The 19,394-nt window shown below is 38.2% G+C and overlaps 2 protein-coding genes across 5 annotated transcripts in view; one reads left to right on the top strand and one right to left on the bottom strand.

The window, feature by feature from the left end:
- The window catches only part of GPR155 (G protein-coupled receptor 155), a 29,997-nt gene extending 20,862 nt beyond the window's left edge, over window positions 1-9,135 (top strand). For 3 of the 4 annotated variants that reach the window (XM_040604951.1, XM_040604952.1, XM_040604950.1), the window contains 5 exons: window positions 1,345-1,478; window positions 2,988-3,083; window positions 4,035-4,099; window positions 4,804-4,941; window positions 7,113-9,135. In XM_040604951.1, the coding sequence (XP_040460885.1) occupies window positions 1,345-1,478; window positions 2,988-3,083; window positions 4,035-4,099; window positions 4,804-4,941; window positions 7,113-7,335 (656 nt within the window). In that variant the 3' untranslated portion in view covers window positions 7,336-9,135. Of the gene's footprint in view, window positions 1-1,344; window positions 1,479-2,987; window positions 3,084-4,034; window positions 4,100-4,803; window positions 4,942-7,059 lie in introns of all 4 variants that reach the window. The other variant, XM_040604953.1, reaches the window with a different exon arrangement.
- A 2,866-nt stretch (window positions 9,136-12,001) lies between these two features.
- On the bottom strand, window positions 12,002-19,362 carry SCRN3 (secernin 3). Its single transcript, XM_040604955.1, has 7 exons — window positions 19,174-19,362; window positions 18,834-19,015; window positions 17,841-18,040; window positions 16,946-17,158; window positions 14,225-14,387; window positions 13,680-13,860; window positions 12,002-12,892 (listed from the first exon to the last, which is right to left on the bottom strand). The coding sequence occupies exons 1-7, from the start codon at window positions 19,339-19,341 to the stop codon at window positions 12,737-12,739; spliced, it is 1,263 nt and encodes a 420-aa protein (XP_040460889.1). The 5' UTR covers window positions 19,342-19,362; the 3' UTR covers window positions 12,002-12,736.
- Between the last annotated feature and the right edge of the window lie 32 nt (window positions 19,363-19,394).

Raw genomic sequence — 19,394 nt, 5'->3', positions numbered from 1 at the left:
CATATTTACATCTTGTGTCTTCTAAAAAGGCCTTTGAAGCCTTTGTTGTAATCATGCACAGGTTTTGGATAGAAACCTGAATGAGACTAGAGGAGCAAGTACTTCAGATTAAATGCCCATGGTGCTGTACTATTCATGTCTAGGGCAGACAGATGGAGAAAATTGACTAAGGGGGCCTGAGGAGTCACTGAAATAGGAAAAAAAAAATGGATCAAAGTGACTGTTGAGCACCTGATGGAAAACTGCATGCTTAGCCCATTCTCATCGTACACCGCTTTCAATAATCAAAGTAGCTGCAGTGCAACCTTTCTCTTTTTCCTATTACCTTTTTCTTGGTTTTTTGCATCCTTAACAAGAGTTCATATCCTTATGCTTTGTTTGGATGTAGCATAACTTTCAACAAATCTAAATATTTCACACTGAAACATACTTAGTTATGTCTCCTCTCACAAAATGCTAGCTTTCCACCTATTGCTATTGTATCTATTAAGTAATTCAGACAAGTAGCATAAGAATGTCTTCCAATGACAGAGGAAGGCCAGTTTAATTTTCTTATCCCAAAAGATAAGGTAGGAAATATCTTACGATTGAGTGGAAAATTTTTTGACCTGCTGAGTGAACACTTTGAAACTATAAATCCATAAAAGCAAGTTGTAATGGATGTACTTGTGTAACTTTGGCCGCAGTAACTACTAATCCTTCTGCTATCCCCACTGAACTGCTGTGAAGGGTATCTGGTGCAAATTCTTAGGTATGTCTTTGACAGGAAGTTTTTCACTGCCATCTGGAGGATACACTCGTAATTCCTTAGAACTCTGTAGCTGGAAGAGAAGCATCCAGTTTGGGTCTTTTGATTGATAGGATTATAACGTATTCTGATATACCACATTAAAAATACAGTCACAGAACTGAAATAAATATGGTTGATTGTCTGATCTAGAGCTCAACAACAGAGATAGAGTGAAAACATTAGAGCTGATGGTATATTTGAAATATTTATTGTGGAAATCAATTCTTAGTTTAAAAACTATTGTACGAAATGGCTACTTTTTCAATACTTGTAGTAGTGTTTTCTAAATGTTATCCGCAACTGAAGTTTGCATTAAACCTTGGAAAGAAGAGTTCTGTTGCAAAAAATGTCTTCATTTTAGGAGCACATGCAAACTGTTTCATTTGAGAATAGATGTCTGAGCAGGTTATTGTCAAAGTTAATAATTAAATTTTGTGCGTGTGACTTCAGTACAGATACTTACAAAGTAATTTAACTCAGCAAGTTACATTAACAAGTTTGCTCATGGAGTTGTAAGTCAGAAGCCTAATGAAAAATTGTGGTTTGTTTTTCAGCTGATCAGTGTGTGAGTCATTGCAGTGCTCAGACCTGTGTGCTGGCTCAGGAAGAACAGCTTCTACAGACTGGAGACAAACAGCTGGCCAGACATGTGCTCCTGTGCTTACTACTTATTGTTGGCTTGTTTGCTGTAAATATTTTTTCTCCCTGTGTCATTTAACTCATTGAGGTGGAATGATTTTTAGGAAAGCTATATAGACAGTCCGGTAAAAGTCTTCCAGTTACTCATGTAACAATTCATTAAATAAATTAGAGGCTTTATTTTGGTCCCTTACTGAAAGAGGGATATCACAAAATTTATTTTTCTGTGTCACATCATAAATAAAAGGCAAGTTAAGTTTGATGACTTTAGTAAGCAAGCCACACTGGAGAACCCTGAAGGGGGGAAAAAAATTAATTATATCATTTGGTAATCAGTTCATCACTACTGACCCTCTTCTCATTTTTCTCAAGAGCTTTTCTCCTTCCCTAGACAATAATCAATTAAAAATATGAAGTGAATTCTACTTCTGAAGGAGACTGTACAAAAATTGTTCCATTTGATCGTGCTTATATTTGGATCTTGGATTTCTCTGAGGTGTTTTAGTAATGAAGAATAATTTAAGACTTTATTTGAAATGGCAAAATGCCGTTTTGTTACTTTTAGTGGTGGTTTGGAGGCAACATAGCTAAGCTGGTGTTGCCAAGCATCGTTATTGAGATCCTAGCTGTGAAGGTGGCTGCTCCAGTGTAACAGTGTGAGGTATCAGAATGTAATGCACTAGAGGTATAATTTGAATTTTTAACTGTGACAAAGATGAGAAACAACACTCTCTGTTTGAATGTAATGCTCAAAGTTGAGCTTCTAATGGATGACAATTGGGAGGAAGTATTTTTGTTTGAAATGGAAAATACTAGGGCACAAATACGTAATATTGCAAAGGAGGACAGTGTGGCAGAACTATGTAGTGTAATAGCTACTACTGTTGCTTTTCAGGTTCTCTTAAATTACAACATGGAAGTTTCCCTCTCTCAAATTTACTGTATCAAATATTCCATGCTAATATGTTTTTTTTTCACATCCTCTATATTTAAGAGGTGTCCCAAACATTAACCTCTATTTTAGTTGTATCTGAATGATTGCATGGATGCTATGAAATGAGACTAGTTACATTAAAGAATTAACATTTACACCCAAAGGGGTTAACTTTGGAGGTTTTTTCCTCTGTCAGGCATCTTAAATAGCTGAAGTGGTATGTGCTTCAGCTTCATGCAATCTTAACTATGCAGAAAATACATAGAAAGCACTGGTCTCAGCTAAACAAGCCTAAAGACAAATACTGCATATCTGGCTGAATACCTGAGTATGCTTAAAGCAAGTTCTTTTTGTAAACATGTAAAGGGGCAGGACCTCTACACTGGTATGTTTTGTATTATTTTGTTTACAAAAAAGCTCCCCGCCACCACCATTAAGCCTGACTAAAATAGTGCTTTAAGGTATTTATTCCCTTTTATTTGTCTTTATCTGAATAATTTGTTAAATAAAGACAGTGAAAATCGTGCAAGAATCTATTAGCATGTGAAGGGTAAGAAAGTGCTTTTGATTTTTAACAGTCAGGTTTGTGTGTTTTGTTTTTTGTTGTGTTTTTTTTCTTAACAGAATCTTTCCAGTTGCTTGTGGTGGCTGTTCAACCAAGAGCCTGGAAGGCTATATGTGGAATTGCAGTTCTTCTGTGCTGTGTTTAATTTTGGTCAGGTACTTACCAATGTTTGTTCTGAAAATTACTTTGTTAGTGGCTGTTGCAACAGATGCTGTTACACTCTTAAGCTGAAGTCCTCAGACAATGCCGAAGTCACCAGTTCCTTATGTTGTTTTGCCTCTTTTTGTCCAGCTTTTTTTTTTTTTTTGTAATTTGATAGCTTTCTTATCATAATGCATGTCTTTTATGTGCATGAACACTTCCAAAGGTACAAATGATAACTGAATGCCAAATGTCTGTGGAAATTGACAGTAGGATTTTAGCCTTGTTTGTACCAAAAAGCTTCACTGGTGTCGCTTCTGTGGAGTTACACCAATATAAATAAATAAGTGCAAGATGGTGACATGGATACTTGCACTGTAAGCCTTTAACTTATTATCACTCCAGTTTCAGTTATGGCACCATTAACTAATAGCTGATGGTTAGGGGTATAATTGTCCCAGCTGCACAGAGCCTATTTCAGTGCAAACTGACACACGGTAGCTTTGTTATCTATGGAGGTGAAAGCCAGGCAGTGTCAATACCGATGCACTGCAGTATTGAGTAACAATAGTAGTTTTGATACAAAAGCAGTACAGAAAAATGAAAGAGCATTCTAGCATTCAGATTGCAGTAAGTCAGTTATTTTTTTGACATTAACAAAGACAGATTTGAATAACTGGCTATGTAAGGACAGCCAATTATTCTGAAGTGTCAGGTGGCATGTCACAGCATTAGGTTTATTGAACAATTTCTTAAAGAGTTTCTTTGATGACTGTTACGTATTAATGTCTTTTTAAGGCCCAAATGAAGTACCAAAGCAGAAACAAAACGCATTCTGCGTGATATCCAGAGAACAGGGATGCTTTTCATGTGTGTTTTGGCAATAAGTTTTTAACATTTTATTTCTGTTCTTTAGAAACCAAAGTTTTTGCTTAATGTTGCTTTTTCTGTCTTTCTTCCTCCAGGGCTTTATTTGCTTTGGCATTTTTGGCTTAGATAAGCATTTAATTATTCTACCATTCAAGCGAAGGTAAAGAAAATCTTTGCACTTACACCTATAAACTTACTAATGATAATTTTTAAAGGGTATTAAGTGTTCAGTGCCATTGCATTTCATTTCCTATTTGTTTGATCTTCCAAATTTCTTTTCTCTCCCAGTTGTGGAGAATTAATTGCAGTTCACTGTGCATGAGTTTTTGCTGCTGTCCTAATGACACTCCCAAAGGCAAAGATCCCACAGGCTCCCCATAGGCAAAACCTTTGGCAAATGATGGTGACTTATGGGGTTGGATCAGCAAGATGGTGAATGTTCAGAAACACTTGCAACTGCTAAATTAAAACTTAGATGTGAATGCTGAACCAGGATCTGTCATCACTGGTTTGAAGTCCTGTTTTCATAACCTCATGCAAGTGGACACTTCCACTGTGGAGGTGCAAGTTGTACAAAGCAATCTTTAACTTAGAGCTAGCTGGCTGTGGTGTGAATCCAGCAGCTAAAGCTGGCTTGCAACTACTCTCTGTCTTCCCTTCCACCTGAGCCTAGAATAAAAACTCTCGGTGTTCAAAGGCCATACAAGTATATTCAGAAAACCGTATATAAAGTGCTGGGCACCAAACCAGTAAAACAGTTGTGATAAGCTTCCTATGAGTTGCATTCCATTTTTTTCAGATTCCCTAAAAATGCCTCTGGTTGATTTGCTGGTTGTAATTTTTTTTTATTTTTTTTTTATTAAGACTTGAATTTTTCTGGGGAGGAAGAGAAGCAGCAGGGCATACAGATCCCTCTGTACCTGAGGAAATCAGGATGACCTGTCAACAGTTTGTTCATTATCATAGAGATCACTGTGTCAAAAGTATTGTCAAAGGCAGAAGGTAAGGTTCCTCCCTGCACATATAACCTGTTACAGAGGTCATAGCTCACCTTTTGGAAATCATAAAATGCAGTTTTATCTGTCTGTGGGTGATTCCTGTTGTGGCATATTTATTCAAACCTCAAGGTGAGGATTAAGAATTTAGCAGTAACTGTTTCTAGTCTCACACTGGAACACTGAGGTGCAAATTGTCACATTATCTCATCTAGATTTTATATAAATTACAAAAAGTTTTATACCATTAAGGCATTGCCCCAGTTTTTGCATTTAGCTGCAGTTCAGGAGAGAAAATCTTTCTGAAGAAATGTGTATAATAATGCCTGTAGTAGAGTCCATGTGCCTGTGAGTTTTGTCAGACTTGAGACCCTTCGTTTCGAGATTAAGAAGGTGTCGCTGTTTATGTGACTATATGTTTACTGATAAATAGCTTTTACAGGAGGCAACACTGTTGCAACTGGTGTCAGTGTGTACTCAGAGGCTACTCAGTCTGTGAGATAATAGTGTTTTTAGGACCTTTACACCTTTTAAGTTCATACAGTTTTCTTTGCTCATGCCTCTTGTGAGGTCTAAACCTTACTTTATGAGATGAGCAAAGCCTCCAGAGGCAAATTATGATGCCCAAATCAAGGATTATGTATTCAGGTATGTTTAGGTGGATGAGGAGGGAAATGCAGACAAAGTAGCAGGAGCAAGAAAAAGATTCTGCCTTTATTTAAATATTTAGTGTGTGAAATGGAGACATGAAGAATTGTTCTAACAGGACACTTCTACTTCTTTTGTCATGTGGGCTTTTAAGTAGGACTAGTTTGACGGGGTGGGGTGGTCTTTTAATGATCAGATGGTCCAAAACCAGATTCCAGAACTGGGTTTAACAGCATCATGATTTCATTCAGTCTCCTCAGAAGTCAGCAATATTCCATAAGAAATAAAGTGATGAAGTTATCCATTTAGGAAAAATGAACTGTGGCAGTTCAAGGACTTGCTTCTTTCATGCTAGACAGAAAAGATATATCAGAAAATGTTTGTTCTGAAATGGGACAAGTTTTACAGCTGTGTTTCCTGTGTCTCTATTGCTGTTGTGGTTTCTTGGGCTTTGAGCTGTTGATTTGGTTGAGTGTTGTGATTTTTTGTTAATCATATATCCACCTGAGAACACATCAAAATCTGACATTTGTTGCTTCATTGTTTTAATGTTATGTTTGTGTGGAACTAGTTTCATGTCTTATTTCTCCTTGTGAGTTAAAAGAAAGCTTTTCTCTTCTCATTTTAAATATTCATCTAACTTGATCCTATCATCTTTGATTTGAACATACTGTAACTGAGACCTTGTAATCATGGATTTTTATTTATTTTAATTTTTGCTTCTCTGCTAATAGACGTTAACACTTGCTCTGTGTTACTGCTGCTTTTAACTTAAAAATAGAGAAAGAAGTTTGTGTTTTGCTGTCTTGTGTAGCTGTTAATCATCTTCAGAAACCCTGCGGTTGGGTTCTGTAGAGCAGATTTTAGATAACCAGAAACATTCATTGCTGCAGGTAAATTTCTGAATGGTATTTTTACTGCCACTAAGTAAATGTTAGTGGCATTGCCTCATAAATATGTAACAGAAAATTAGTTTAGTCTTGTTGTAAACGTTTTGTTTATTCTTAGTACTGCCTGTGTGGTAAATATTTAACCAGATATGCAAGTTAAATGGTTTTTGTTTACAATGTATGTAAGCAGTTAGTGTCTGCTTAAATCTGTAAAGAAATTATAAAATGGAATTGAAGTGCGGATTGAGTCCTTGTTGCTGCAGACATGCTGCACTCAACTCAGATATTTTGTTGCAGAAATGGTCATGATAATGAGTACGTGGGAACTAAGTACTCAGGAAATAAATTACATTGTGTATGTTTTTAGAAACATTGCTACTTATGTTCACTGAAGTTTATTTGCACAAGCCTAAAATAACTTTGTATGTTCATTTTGCTTCTCATTGAAGTGTCTGTAGGAAAAGGTAGTGAACATTGGCAAGTCCCTAATATACAAAACTTGCAAATTCTCTTCTAACATGCTTTTAACTATCATGATGTCTTTCCTTGTTTCCTGCTATTTTTCCTTGCCTTTCCCCATCGTGCAGTGGTGATACCAGATTTACAGAACATGTGGGTGAATCATTCCTTTGACATACAGGTGTGGTGCAAAGATCTCCACTGGCATCTTCTTTGGCTGTGACCTGGTGAACTGGCTCATGCAAGTTGGCCTTGCCTCTGACCGTGGTGAAGCTGTGATGTATGGAGACAGACTGATGAGAGGAGGCGTCGTCCAGCATATTACAAATGAATTTGAATTTCGCGATGAATATTTGTATTACCGTTTTGTTCCTAAGAGATCAGTTGCAGTTGAGAGCCATTGACCTGAGAATGTAGGCAGAGGACAGGCAGTTAGGGGTGAGTGTGACCACCTCCTCTGCCTTCACCAGTGAAATTGGAAGTATTTCTTTCTCATGGCTCTCAGAGAATTGAGTTATTCTCTCTTGTAAAGTTAAGAGATGTGGTTTTACTTATGTCTGTTCTGAAGGAAATGTCAGCAAAGGATTTTTAGTGAGTGTTCCAGTTAATGCAACTAGAACAAAACAAGATGCTCTGGATTTAGAGCATTTTTTCCATTTTGAGCAAAACAAATAGTAAAATGGTATATGTCACTGTCATATTATAGAGGCATTGTAACAGCAGCTTTAGTGACTGGTGCCAAATGAAAAAAACCACCCATGAATTAGAGGTATTTTTTATGTTGCCGTGTGTTTTCCATATTTTAGTGTGGCCTCCCTGTGACTTCACAGAAGTAGAATTTCTTCTATCGTACACGGTTTTTACTACTCTACTCTTGTCTAACACCAGGAAATTTTTCTAGCTGTTTACACCTCAAATCAGGTAGTTTGTTTCCCCCTTAAAGATAAAATCCTCCATTTGTAAAAGTAGAATTGTTGTGAAGATGATTCCGATGTTGGAGGATTAAAGCTGAGGAAATATTGAGTGGAATAAATAATGGTTTTCTACAAAATTACCAAATCTTGAAAACATATAAAAATACCCACTTCTCCCCCAAATCAGGAAAATGATATAATAGAATTTTGTATAAAAAATTAGTTGTGAAGTTTTGCCTTATGGTGGTAGTAACAGCTTTGTCATGAGTAGATTTTTAATTTCTGAAATTAGCCTTTCCATTTTTAATTCAGAAGTGCCAACCTCAAAGAAAGATGCTATGGAAGCCTTGGATACCTGTGCAAGTCAGGATGAAAAATTTTATCAGATCATAATATCTTTTAAACGGAATACAATGACTTTCAAATCTATTATATAAAGTATCCTAACTGAACATCCAAGTTAGGATTTAGAGTAGCTAAAGATCCTGAAATTTTAGTATTGGTGGCCTAACAATGATTTCTAATAAGCCTCAGGTATCCTCCTATGATGTTTAGTTACTCTAGTGTCATTCAGATTTCTGTGCACTGAAAGCAGAATCTGCGAATCTGTGTGTCTTCTGCAGTGTTTTGAAAAGTTTAAAGACAAACTGTAGTATTTGATAGCCATTATGCTGCCCTTTTACAACTGCAAGAACAGCATTTATATGTCTACATAAAAATTTTATATAGTGAAGGAAAGGAACCTGGGTATTAAAAAAAAAAAAGTTATTTGCTCAAGTATATGAATAACTCTTCTCATCCTTTTTTTTAAAGTCTTTCCCTTCTTTTTCCTTTTTTTCTTTTTTTTGGGTACACAGGTTTTTATTATAGCTACTTGTGCATCTAGTTTGTATTAAGAATTAAAAGTGATTTTAGCACCATAAACTACCATTCAAGAAACAGTTGTGTCACAGTAGCTACAACTCCATGCAAGGCTTATATGGGAAAAGTAATTCCTTTTACTGTCAGTCTTAGTGCACTTCTGTAGTGTGCACAGAAACATAACTGCATGCTACTGCATATGTATGCTATACAAACGGACGTGTTTTAATGTTTTCCAGCAACAAAAAAAATTGACATTTGTATCAGGCTGTGGCCACAAAGGAAAACAAGAGTATATTTCCCCTGCAACTGCTGAAGATTATTACATCAAATATTTTGGAATAATTAGATATATGCGACTTAAGAGCAGAAGCCGTGAGTATGTCTGGCTTCTAAGTACTGTAACTTGTCAATAAATCTGTTACTTGATTTCAGAGTTCTGAGTTTTGATGTGATGTGAGGTGTGAGAGGGTTATGTGTGCGTGTCAAGATTTATGATAAATGTGTTTTTCTGAGAGATTTGGTAAAGTGGCTCTTGGGTTTCAAATTTGGTATTTCTTTAATCCACCCTTGATGCTTTCTAAGTAGACAGAGGACTTGTTAATGGGTGTTCACACAAGGATACCAGTTTTCATCCAACAGCATAAACAGATCTTTTAAGAACATTCCACATTATCATCTACTTAGCAAATAGTATTTTTTTATTTTTTGTTTTTATTCTTCAAATGTTCAAGAAGTTGGTCTTAGGTTGGTTTTATGGGTCTATGCATAGTCATTGTTCTTACACTTGTCTTTCTCATTTTCACAAGAAAGTCCTGCCCTTGCCTCCCTTTTTATAATGGCTCCCTAGGTTTGAACACAATATATCTGTTTTAAGTAAGAAATTGCTCAAAGTATCTGCTTAGAGAAGGCTCCCTGTTACAAATCTAACACCTTTAATGAACAACTGACACCAAAATCTGTTAGATTTAACTGTTACAATACTGTGACTGCTGAGAATCATACCCATTAGTCTGATGAGGGTCTGTAATGGTTAATAAGTCTAAGAACTAAAGAAACTAGGAATGAAATATGGGATATGATAATCTATTTCTAAATCACTGGGCACTTCTGGAAGCTACAAATACTTTGAATAGCTTTAGAAAGTTACATAACTCTTTTATCTGAAAAATATTTGCTTTCACCAAGGAGCATTAGGAAATTCTAAGTAGTTGACAATTTGATGTATGCCAGTAGTTGATCTACTGAAGTGTGCATTTTTGATGTTTAGAAATAGCTTTGCTTTAAAGATGTGATCAGTGGTGCAATGAGTTCTTTTATTTTTGAAGGTGGATTAGTTTGGGATAAATCACAGTTAACTTGGAAGTTATAGTCCCATGAAAACATCCACTGACCAAGTAAGTCCAGAGGAGTCTCCAGTGAAACACTGATCTCAAATATTTGTGATCTCAATATATATCTCAAAATAATTGTGAAAATAGACAGGGGTGGATATAAAACTTTGTTTTCTAGGTAGCAATTTTAGTACTTTTTGAGTTTGTTTTTTTAATACTGATCATTATCAAACTCTAGACCTTTTAAAATAAGCTGCAAGATATATTCCTAGATTAAATACATGCAAAGATTGCCCTCTAGAGGACATTCTTATTTTATTTTATTTTTTTTTAATTTATGACTCTGGGAGGGAGGGTTATTTATTTTTCCTGACCTCATCTTCATTTTCTGTTTTGGCACTGCATATGTTCTAGAAGGATGAAATCCCAGGAAAAAAAAAGATACCAAAATATCCTGTACTCTGTTGGCCATCACTTGATCTATCTCCACACATCACGTCGTTTTTACTTTGTATCCTTTAGACCACCAAATAAAAAACAGCACAGAAACTAGAGGAACAGTTAGACTATATCTGCCTATATTACAACCAGACCAATATGTTTAACCTGGTTAATTGCCACCCCGTGATTAAGTGGCCAAGACATTCACTTAAAGGCCTACTCCACCACCTTCACTACTTTCATTCCTGTGTAACTTCATAAAATCATAGGATGGTTTGGGTTGGAAGGCACCACTGCAGCACAAAATTGTTTCTCTTATTTTGCTATGCTACCTGTAAACTTGACTCTGTTTCCAGCACAGTTTTACCTAGCATTTATTAATGCTTTGAAGTTATCAAAGAGCTAGTGTGGAACAGCTGATGACCAAAAATAGGACAAAGATACACAGAATTGTCAGATATAGACATCCATGATGCAAACAGGTAAATACAGCAAAATTTTATTAATTATAGCTTCCAGTTCACAACCATGCACTGTACTATTGAACTTCTAAGTTTTGTTGGCAACACAGACACAAAAGGTTAACAGTCAACTCAAACTTACTTTCAGTCTTACCTGCTACTGGGTCTTACTTGCTACTGTCACTTGAATGTTCAAGAACCTTTCCTGACCCTTTAATTTCTTGCTGTGGATCTGAACACGGTATTTCAAATTAACTTCTACTTTCATTGTAAGATCAGGAAGAACAAATTCTGCTAAGCTCTTAATTTTCTTATTCATTCTGCAAACTTCATTGTATGTGTATTCTTTTCTTTGCTTATACTTACTTCTTTTTTTACCAGTGGGGGGATAGAAAAGCTCACAAAATGAGAAAACTGCACGTGTGTAGCCCCATCTCTAGCATCTGAAATGATTCTATAGACTAAATATAGAAAAATCATCAGAAAATGGTCTTTCTGTGGTCTGCTCTGTGTTTCTGTGGGGGTGCTGTGTCATGTCACATACTGCTACCGCAGTTCTAATGCTCTGTTTCATGTTACATGTTCTCTTCTGAAGGTCTGCAGAAGTGCTGGCTGTTTGGGGTTTTTTTTCTTCCAGTCATACCCTGCTTGATCGTGTAGTAAAGCCAGAATCTGCTTTTTCTTGTTTGCTTAGTTTGTCCCTTGCCACAGATAATAAAAGTAGTGTCACATATTGATCATTACTTTTAAACAGGATCAGGGCAGGGAGGAAGAGTTCATAGCAGGGCAAAAAGCTTGATTAAACAGGGAGGAAGAGTTCATAACAGGGCAAAAAGATCGTAATTTTGGCAAGACAAGTCATGGTTAAAAGGCTTTATATGAAGTGAAAAAATTTTGAAAGTCCTTCTAAGTGTCCCACTTGAGTACATTTATATACTTGTGTACCCCTACCTCTTCCTTTCTAGCTGCCCAATTTAAAAAAGTAACAATTCAAGAAACATTAAAAAAATCCCACACAATGTTATAAAGCGTATTGAAGAATTAATTTGACAAAAATCATACTGTGTGCAAATAAGTTTATTGTTTGTTGTCAGGGTGGGGAAAACAGGGAAGTAAAGATTGTGTGGTAGCTTGCAGGATGCTTGCGTTGTTGAATTCCATGTTATCAGATTTAACAACTCACGGTAAAATTGTAACTGTGATTTGGTTTTAATATACATTGAACTCTTACCCTCATTTTACATTGGAGGAGTAGAAGGTTCATAGATGAAAAGTATCTTAAAATGTTCTGTTTTATCAAACAGCTGAATATCAATTTTAATTGACTTGCATAGCACTTTTTATTCAGTGCACATAATAGCTTCTACATTTTACGAAGTCCTTCAGCATGGCCATTTTAATTTAGGCAGTGTGGAATTCTGCTATGATTATCTGGACTATAAAAGCTACATGTGTGTACATTGGAACTGGGTTCTGAGTTAGAGTTCTTCATCCAGAGATGGGGTGGTTCCACAATTCAGTCAAGTTATTACATTCTCGTTGCATCTGTTTGTAGGCAAAATCAGTCTCTGCTGACAGCTTTATGTCACCTAGAGACAAAGCTACTGCCTAGCTCTTAAGAGCCTTTTCAACATTGCTTCATACAACCAGAAGCTGTTTGGCCTGAATATGAAACTGCATTTTTAAAACTGTCCATATTAAATGGTATATTGAAAATAGGATGTAATCTATATAGCTACTTCATTAAAAAAGTTAAATCACAAAACTGAATTTTACCACATTCAAATAGTAGTTTTAGCTATATATTTTGAGCTCTTCTTCTACACACTGTGAAAAAAGGTTAACCATTTGGTTAACATCAAGACATCTGTTTTGCAGGATTGATTCCATTTCACTTATCTTCCGTTTCTCCAACTCCTGTATCTTTTTCAGCATCTCTGTACCTTTGCCCTGCAAAAAGAAACGTCTGTATTTCAGTAAAACCTATACAGAGTATGTAGTGTTCACCCTAACAAAATTCTGTTCTTATGTCCTTGTTTTAACCTCTTAATAGTTTCTAGGGTACAAGTTTGTGTTGGTAGAAGATAGCACCATGACAGGTCTTCTTAGGAATCTTTCTTAATACCTAGCACTCACTTCATCTCCTACATCCTTGTCTGATGGACTGAAAATAAACAAAATTAAAGCTGCTTTAGCTATTTGGCTACCAACACTTAAGCAGGCACACCTTACTTTTTAGAACATGTAAATAGGAGAGATGCTACTGTTAAAAGTGAGCAGCTACCTCCCTGCTTCACCTGTGTCCTGCTATCTTCGTGATCTTGTTTTCTTTCCAGTTCACACCAAGCAATGGTAAAAGGCATGCCCCCCTTGCTGCCTGAGACCAGGGTCCTGAAGAACCCTAAGTACTCTTACTAGGACTTGTATATTGCCTGTGCCTGCTCAAGCATTTCCCCACTATCTGACTGGTGCAGGAGTATGCGTGGCCTGCTGCTTTGCAAGATGAGCAGTACAGACACTTGTCTGGGGCTAGGCCTGGGAGTACAGCATGTGCTAGTTGCAATTTTTAGTGTCTGAAACATATGCCTGCCAGATGCCAGGACAATGGGCTTCTGGTGCACTACAATGCTCTTTGCAATCCATCAAAGGGCATTAAATGGTCTCACATTAACAAAACGTGAGCAAGGAGCTTATATAAACCAGCTGCTTGCGTTGAAATCTAATTTAATCAACATACCTTGATAGTTTCCATAACTACAGCAGCACTTTCATGTTTTTTATAGAGCTCATGTCTTCGATCTGGCTTATGCTGAAAACGTGGTTGCTTCTTAACTGGATCATCATGACCAAATGTAGGGGAGCTAGTTTTTAATAACCGAGTAATATTGGGCACAAAAATGAAAGGCTTGAATACAGACCTAGAAAGAGAAAATAGAACAGAGATCCTTTACTAATACAGTTTTGCTAAAATTGTTGAGTCAGTAGATTGCTGTATTTTTTTTACCATTCTTCTAATTCTTTCATTTAAGAAGTCTAGAAAAAAAACCACCAAACCAACTCCTAACTGATATTTAAGTCAGTGTCATAGCAGTGTTTCACTAGGTAGGTTGGTAGATAGCCTTAATGGACGTTATGTTCCTCCTCCTTCTGGATTATGCTGGGAGAAGGGAGAGAAAAAAAAAAAAAAAACCAAACCAAAAAGGAATATAATTAGACAAATTGCAACACTTTTTCATTTAGATACTTGCAACTTTTTATCTGCATTATTTGCTGCTATATCACCTTGCAGGATCTGGTGTTCCAGTAAAGAAGTGAATACATGGCAAATCAGGCTGCTGAGGCAATACAGACACCATGCTTCCAGTTGTCATAAATCCACCTTCCATATTAATGCCGCTCTCTTTGTCACGAAGAATTTCCATCATTATTTCAGAAGTGATGGATCCTATTTAAGATACAATACAATTACTTGCACACAGCGCTACTTACAATGCCAACTAAATGGCATGTTCTCGACAACTGGCTGCTTTTTCCTGTAATAGGCAATGCCAATTTTAGTTTGTCCGTGTTGGCAGAAAAAAAAATCATCCTAACAGCATACCTTAATATATGTAACACACTTAAAAATACTATCATTTTCCCCAAAGTATTTATTTCAGAGAGTAGGTGATAACGAGCTATAACATTTATGACTTAGAAAAGGGGGAGGATGATGACACACGATGTTTCCCAGAAAGGTAAAATACATATGACTAGCAAATGTTTGTTCACACAGTAACACTGCAGATGAAAATTAGTAGCCTGGATTAAAGGCTGAATTTTCTGAGCACTGTGTGGAAGTTAAGTGACTGAAATAGTTACTGGTATTTGTACACAGTTATACCACTTTGCTTTGCTTTGGAAATATAAAAACAGTAACAATTGTGCGTGAATTTTGTGTGTAACTTTGAAAATGAAACACCAAGACTCACTTTTATTATTTTAATCATCTGACCTTCCAAAGCTCTTAGGCTTCAAGTTGACAACTGAACAGATGCACTGCACTAGTAACATGTTCTGTGCTACAGAATCAACTACAAAACTACAATAGTACATCCATTTGTAAATAAGTCTTAATCAATTATCTATGTGAGGTATGGAAAATAATTCTTCTCAGTTAGATGAAACAAAACCCTTTCCACGTATGCTTCTGCATCCAGTGTTCAGATGATACTGCTGTTCATGTATAGCGTGCACTGAAGCTTAAATACTGGCATAGTATCACCAAGCAATCCAACAGGCAGCACTTGCAGTAGTTTATTTTTCAAATCTGGTGTACCAGTTGAATGTGTGCATGTGGTAGAAAAGCATCAGTTCATTCACTTTTTTTTTTTATTTGAAGGTATCATCCACCATTTAATCTTTTAACGTTTCCCTCAGTGAAGTTCTAGCTGCATAAAGATTCTTTTTTTTTTTAACTGCCTTGCTGTTTCCTCTTAAAATAATCACTCTGCTGCTAAGTCAGATGTGTCCAGGTTTTTCTTTTTTTTAATACACAATTCTGCATGCCTGTAGACATTTCAGCAAGGAAACACTCTTAAGTATTCCCACAGTTGCCTGGGAAAGTTGAAGAATTCAACAAATCGGCAAGCTAGAAGAATCAAAGAAATTAAAAGAAGCAACAGTTTGCCAACTGCAAGCTGGCAGCTTGTCCAGGAGGAAAGAAGGTATTGCGCTATATGTTTTTATTATTTTGTATTCCTGAAATACATTCCTTATTTTTTGAAATATTTATAACATTTATCTAAAAATGGTCTTCGCATGATAGGCTGCCTAGAAAAAAACTGTAATGCCACTGAGTGGAAAAGCTGGGATGGGTAGATTAAGAAACCAGTGATTTTACTGATGCTGTAAACCAAATAGCTTTTAGTTAGGGCACCTATTTAAAATAAATCTAAACAAACCGAAACCATATGAGGCTGATAACCTGGACACCTAGTGTTTATTTTTAAAATGGTTCAGGTAAATGCCTGAAAATGGGGATTTAGAATGAAAACACTGATAGAATCTCAGCATTGTTATAATACAAGTAAATACAGGTATTATGAAAATGCTTTTCAGTATTCTGAACCTGCAATTCCCAAAATGAATGCAGGATTTACACGATCACTAGCGCAGGACAGTAAAAGGTAATTCATGCTGATGCATTAACTAAATGCTAAACCTGGTCTGGCAGAGCTCAGCCAAACAAAAAAACACAGGGGTGCAATGTAATTTTGGTTCAGATTAATTACTTTAAATGAGCAAGTGAATACAGATGCAGCAAAAACCTGCCAGGTGGATGCAGTTAGAAGAGAAGTAATAGCTTCTTTCTATAGAGGTCTTAAAAATAAGTGATTAAGTTAGTGATTAGGAGCACCTGCTTAGAGTAGAGAAGATTATTTTGTTCTGCTCTCAGTGCGTTATTAGACTACACAAGGTTAGAGTAGCAGTTATACTGGAACCACAAAGATTTAAAAACCAGTCTCAAAAAATAAATGCAAGATATGTATCTGAATGCTGTGCTGTTGTCTTATGCCTGTATGAATGGTACCAGACTGACATTGTTCATAAGGTTCTGTTTGTGGCTGAAAACCACTGGGAGTCTGTTTTGGCCTGCATATTTATTTTTCTTAAGAGGTACAGTATAATATAAAGCCTATCAAATTGTTTCAGAGCAGGTCTTACAGAGTATTTAGCGGTATGATCATAATGTGACCTCTCAGTGTTGTTACTGACACTGTTACTCTGTGTGTTTGATAATTGACCCTTGTTTTAATTTCCCCTCATCAACAAATAGGCAGAAATGGATAGAAGACTTAAAGTTCAGCATTTCTCCTTTGGGCGAAAAGTTATTCAAGTAGGTTCTGGTTCATCAGATCATGTCAATGATTGCCCACATCAGATGTCTAATAACATGATTTAAATTAATGTATCTCACTAAATGCTTTGCATATCTTAAAAAAAAAATATAAAATATGATACCTTTGTGCTTGTTCAGAAGTTTATAGCCTTCACAATATCGGCCTCTGGATGTGGTCATTCTGGCAGTATTTACATAAGAATATGTGGCAGCAAAGTCAAATTCCTTTTCGCCATCCCACCAGCCCTTGCTTTTGGCATATTCCTTCAATTCTGGGTGTTCTCTGTCAATCTTGGTTGTGATAGAGAGCTGATTGGAAATATTCCGTACACCGCCTGTTTGTAAAGTGAGGAAAGAATCATTTTAATACGCTGAATGCTTTTTCTTGATACTTTGTTTACAATTATCTTACTAAAGCAAATTATGCCCTGAAGAGTTTCCTACAAGATCTATGAATCCTGTGGTTTATTTTCGGCCCTCTCTCCCTGGCTATTATGCGTCCTTCTGATTGAAATTCCACTGCCACTCAGTCCTGACTCATTTACTTCTATTGCCAGCATCATATTTCAGGTTCTGTTCTGATTATTCCCATCTTTACATTCTTCTTATTAGACCTCCAAAGATGTAGCTTGTCCACTGGAAAAAAAAGCCACTTCAGGGCCTAATGCACCAATCCTGTCAGTGTTACCCTGTCACCAAATGAAACTGTCATCAGTTGCCACCATCCTTAACACCATACATACTGCTGTCATTCTCATGCTGACCTTCTTGCTGTCCTCCATTTTCCAAGTGCAGATATGGTCATTTCTGACTCTGGAAAGCCCCCTGTGACTCAGCTCCTCTGTGAAACTGCTAGCCACTCCACACTGATGCCCTAGGAAGCAATGCTGTTGCTTACAGGCACACGTACACATCTGGAGGCTAGACCGATGCCTTCATGAAATGATAATTGAGAAGTGGAGAACTGCTAATTGTCATTGTATTTGAAATGTTTAAAATGAAGAGTGTCATCCATACCTTCTACTTTTTCTGCTGCCCAGTATTTTCCTGATGTCTCCAGCACCCATGCTTCCTTTCTGTCGGCTATCAGAAAACTGTTATGGTATGTGAATGCCATGTGGCTCTCCATACAGTTTCCTCCCTGTCCATGTTTTTCTAGCAAATCAACTATGACAGTTAGAGCCTTTTCAGCTGTGTCTGCTCTCTCGAGTCCAAGCCTAAAAAAACCAAAACCCCAAAACAAAAAGGAAGATGTAATCTTTGGAACTATAAACTTTACATACAAGTATTCAGCCTGAATACACAAATTGACTTAGCATACTAGTTTTGTATGTACCTGATGCTTTGTACAATCTGGTAAGAGAAAGGAGCAAGTCACTCAAAGGGCTTGTTTGAAGTGGGTCCTCTATGTGCTTGACGTGGGGAAAACCAACCAAAGGGCAATACAGAAAGGCAGGGAGGGGGCTCCTAGGGAACGCCTCCAGTGCTGGGTGGGTACGGAACCAGGGGCAGACAGTACCAAGAACTGCCTGCCCGCCTGTGGGTTAATGGGCGTTACACTGGCACCCAGTGAGGCAGGCACCAGCAGCTGTCATTATTCACCTGGAGGTGCCCGGCTAAGACTGGAATTTAAAAAGACGTGTGTGAAAGCTGGGGGAAACAGGAAATGAGTGCAGATGCTAGAAGAAGGCCCAAACACTGGTTCCTGAAGCCCAGCTGCGCTCCTGTTAAGTCTTGTTTCAGTTTAATATAAATTTTGTGGAGAGAAAAACGTTTGATTTCCTCGATGGATTCTGTTCTTGCACCTGAGAGCTCTCGGGGCTCCCGGCGCCTGGCAGGGATGCAAGGCCGTGCCAAAGGCACACTTATTTTTAACCACGGCTGGAACAGCAGAAGAGGTGGGCGTGTCCTCTGAAAGCGAAAGCACGTATTTCCCCGTGTAACTCACACCAAACGTTTCCAAATTAAATTCCGAGTTCAGCACCGTTTACCAAAAGAGCCTGTGCCAACCTGACCAGGTCCATGCCGAGGAGGGCTTCGTCGTCGCCGACCTCCTCCCGCCCCCACACCGCCTCGTTGCCGATGCAGACGCCGTGCTCGTTGGCCCCCATCTCGGCGCCCCAGAGCCAGGCGGGCCGGCTCAGCACCACGGCGTGGGTCTTCGCCACCTGCTCGATCGTCACGTAGGTGCACTGCAAGAAGCCGGAGCACGACACGAATTACCTGTCACGACAGCGCTTTGGCGAGCGTCGCCCCGAGATTCACGGGCTGCAAACGCACGGCCGCGGGGCGGGGGGGCTCCTGCCGCCGGCCCGGCCGTGCCCCGCCGCGGGCCGCCCCGCGCCCTCACCTCCAGCGCGGCGCCGGGCGGGTGCGCGGCGGCCGGGAAGTGCACGACCTCCTGCACCTCGTCCGCCGGCCGGTCCGAGTTCTTCCCGAAGATGACGCGGCCCCCCGCCGCGGCGGGCGGCAGCGCCACGAAGGTGTCGCAGGAGCGGGGCGGCGGGCGGGCGGACATGCTGGCGGCGGGCGCTCCGCGGGGCTCGGCGGCGGCGGGGCGGGGCGGGTCCG

This window comes from Falco naumanni, chromosome 8 (assembly GCF_017639655.2).
Source record: "Falco naumanni isolate bFalNau1 chromosome 8, bFalNau1.pat, whole genome shotgun sequence".
In the NCBI taxonomy this organism is placed as follows: domain Eukaryota; kingdom Metazoa; phylum Chordata; class Aves; order Falconiformes; family Falconidae; genus Falco; species Falco naumanni.
The sequence above is the reverse complement of the archived record's forward strand: the minus strand, read 5'-3'. Positions and strand labels throughout refer to the sequence as shown.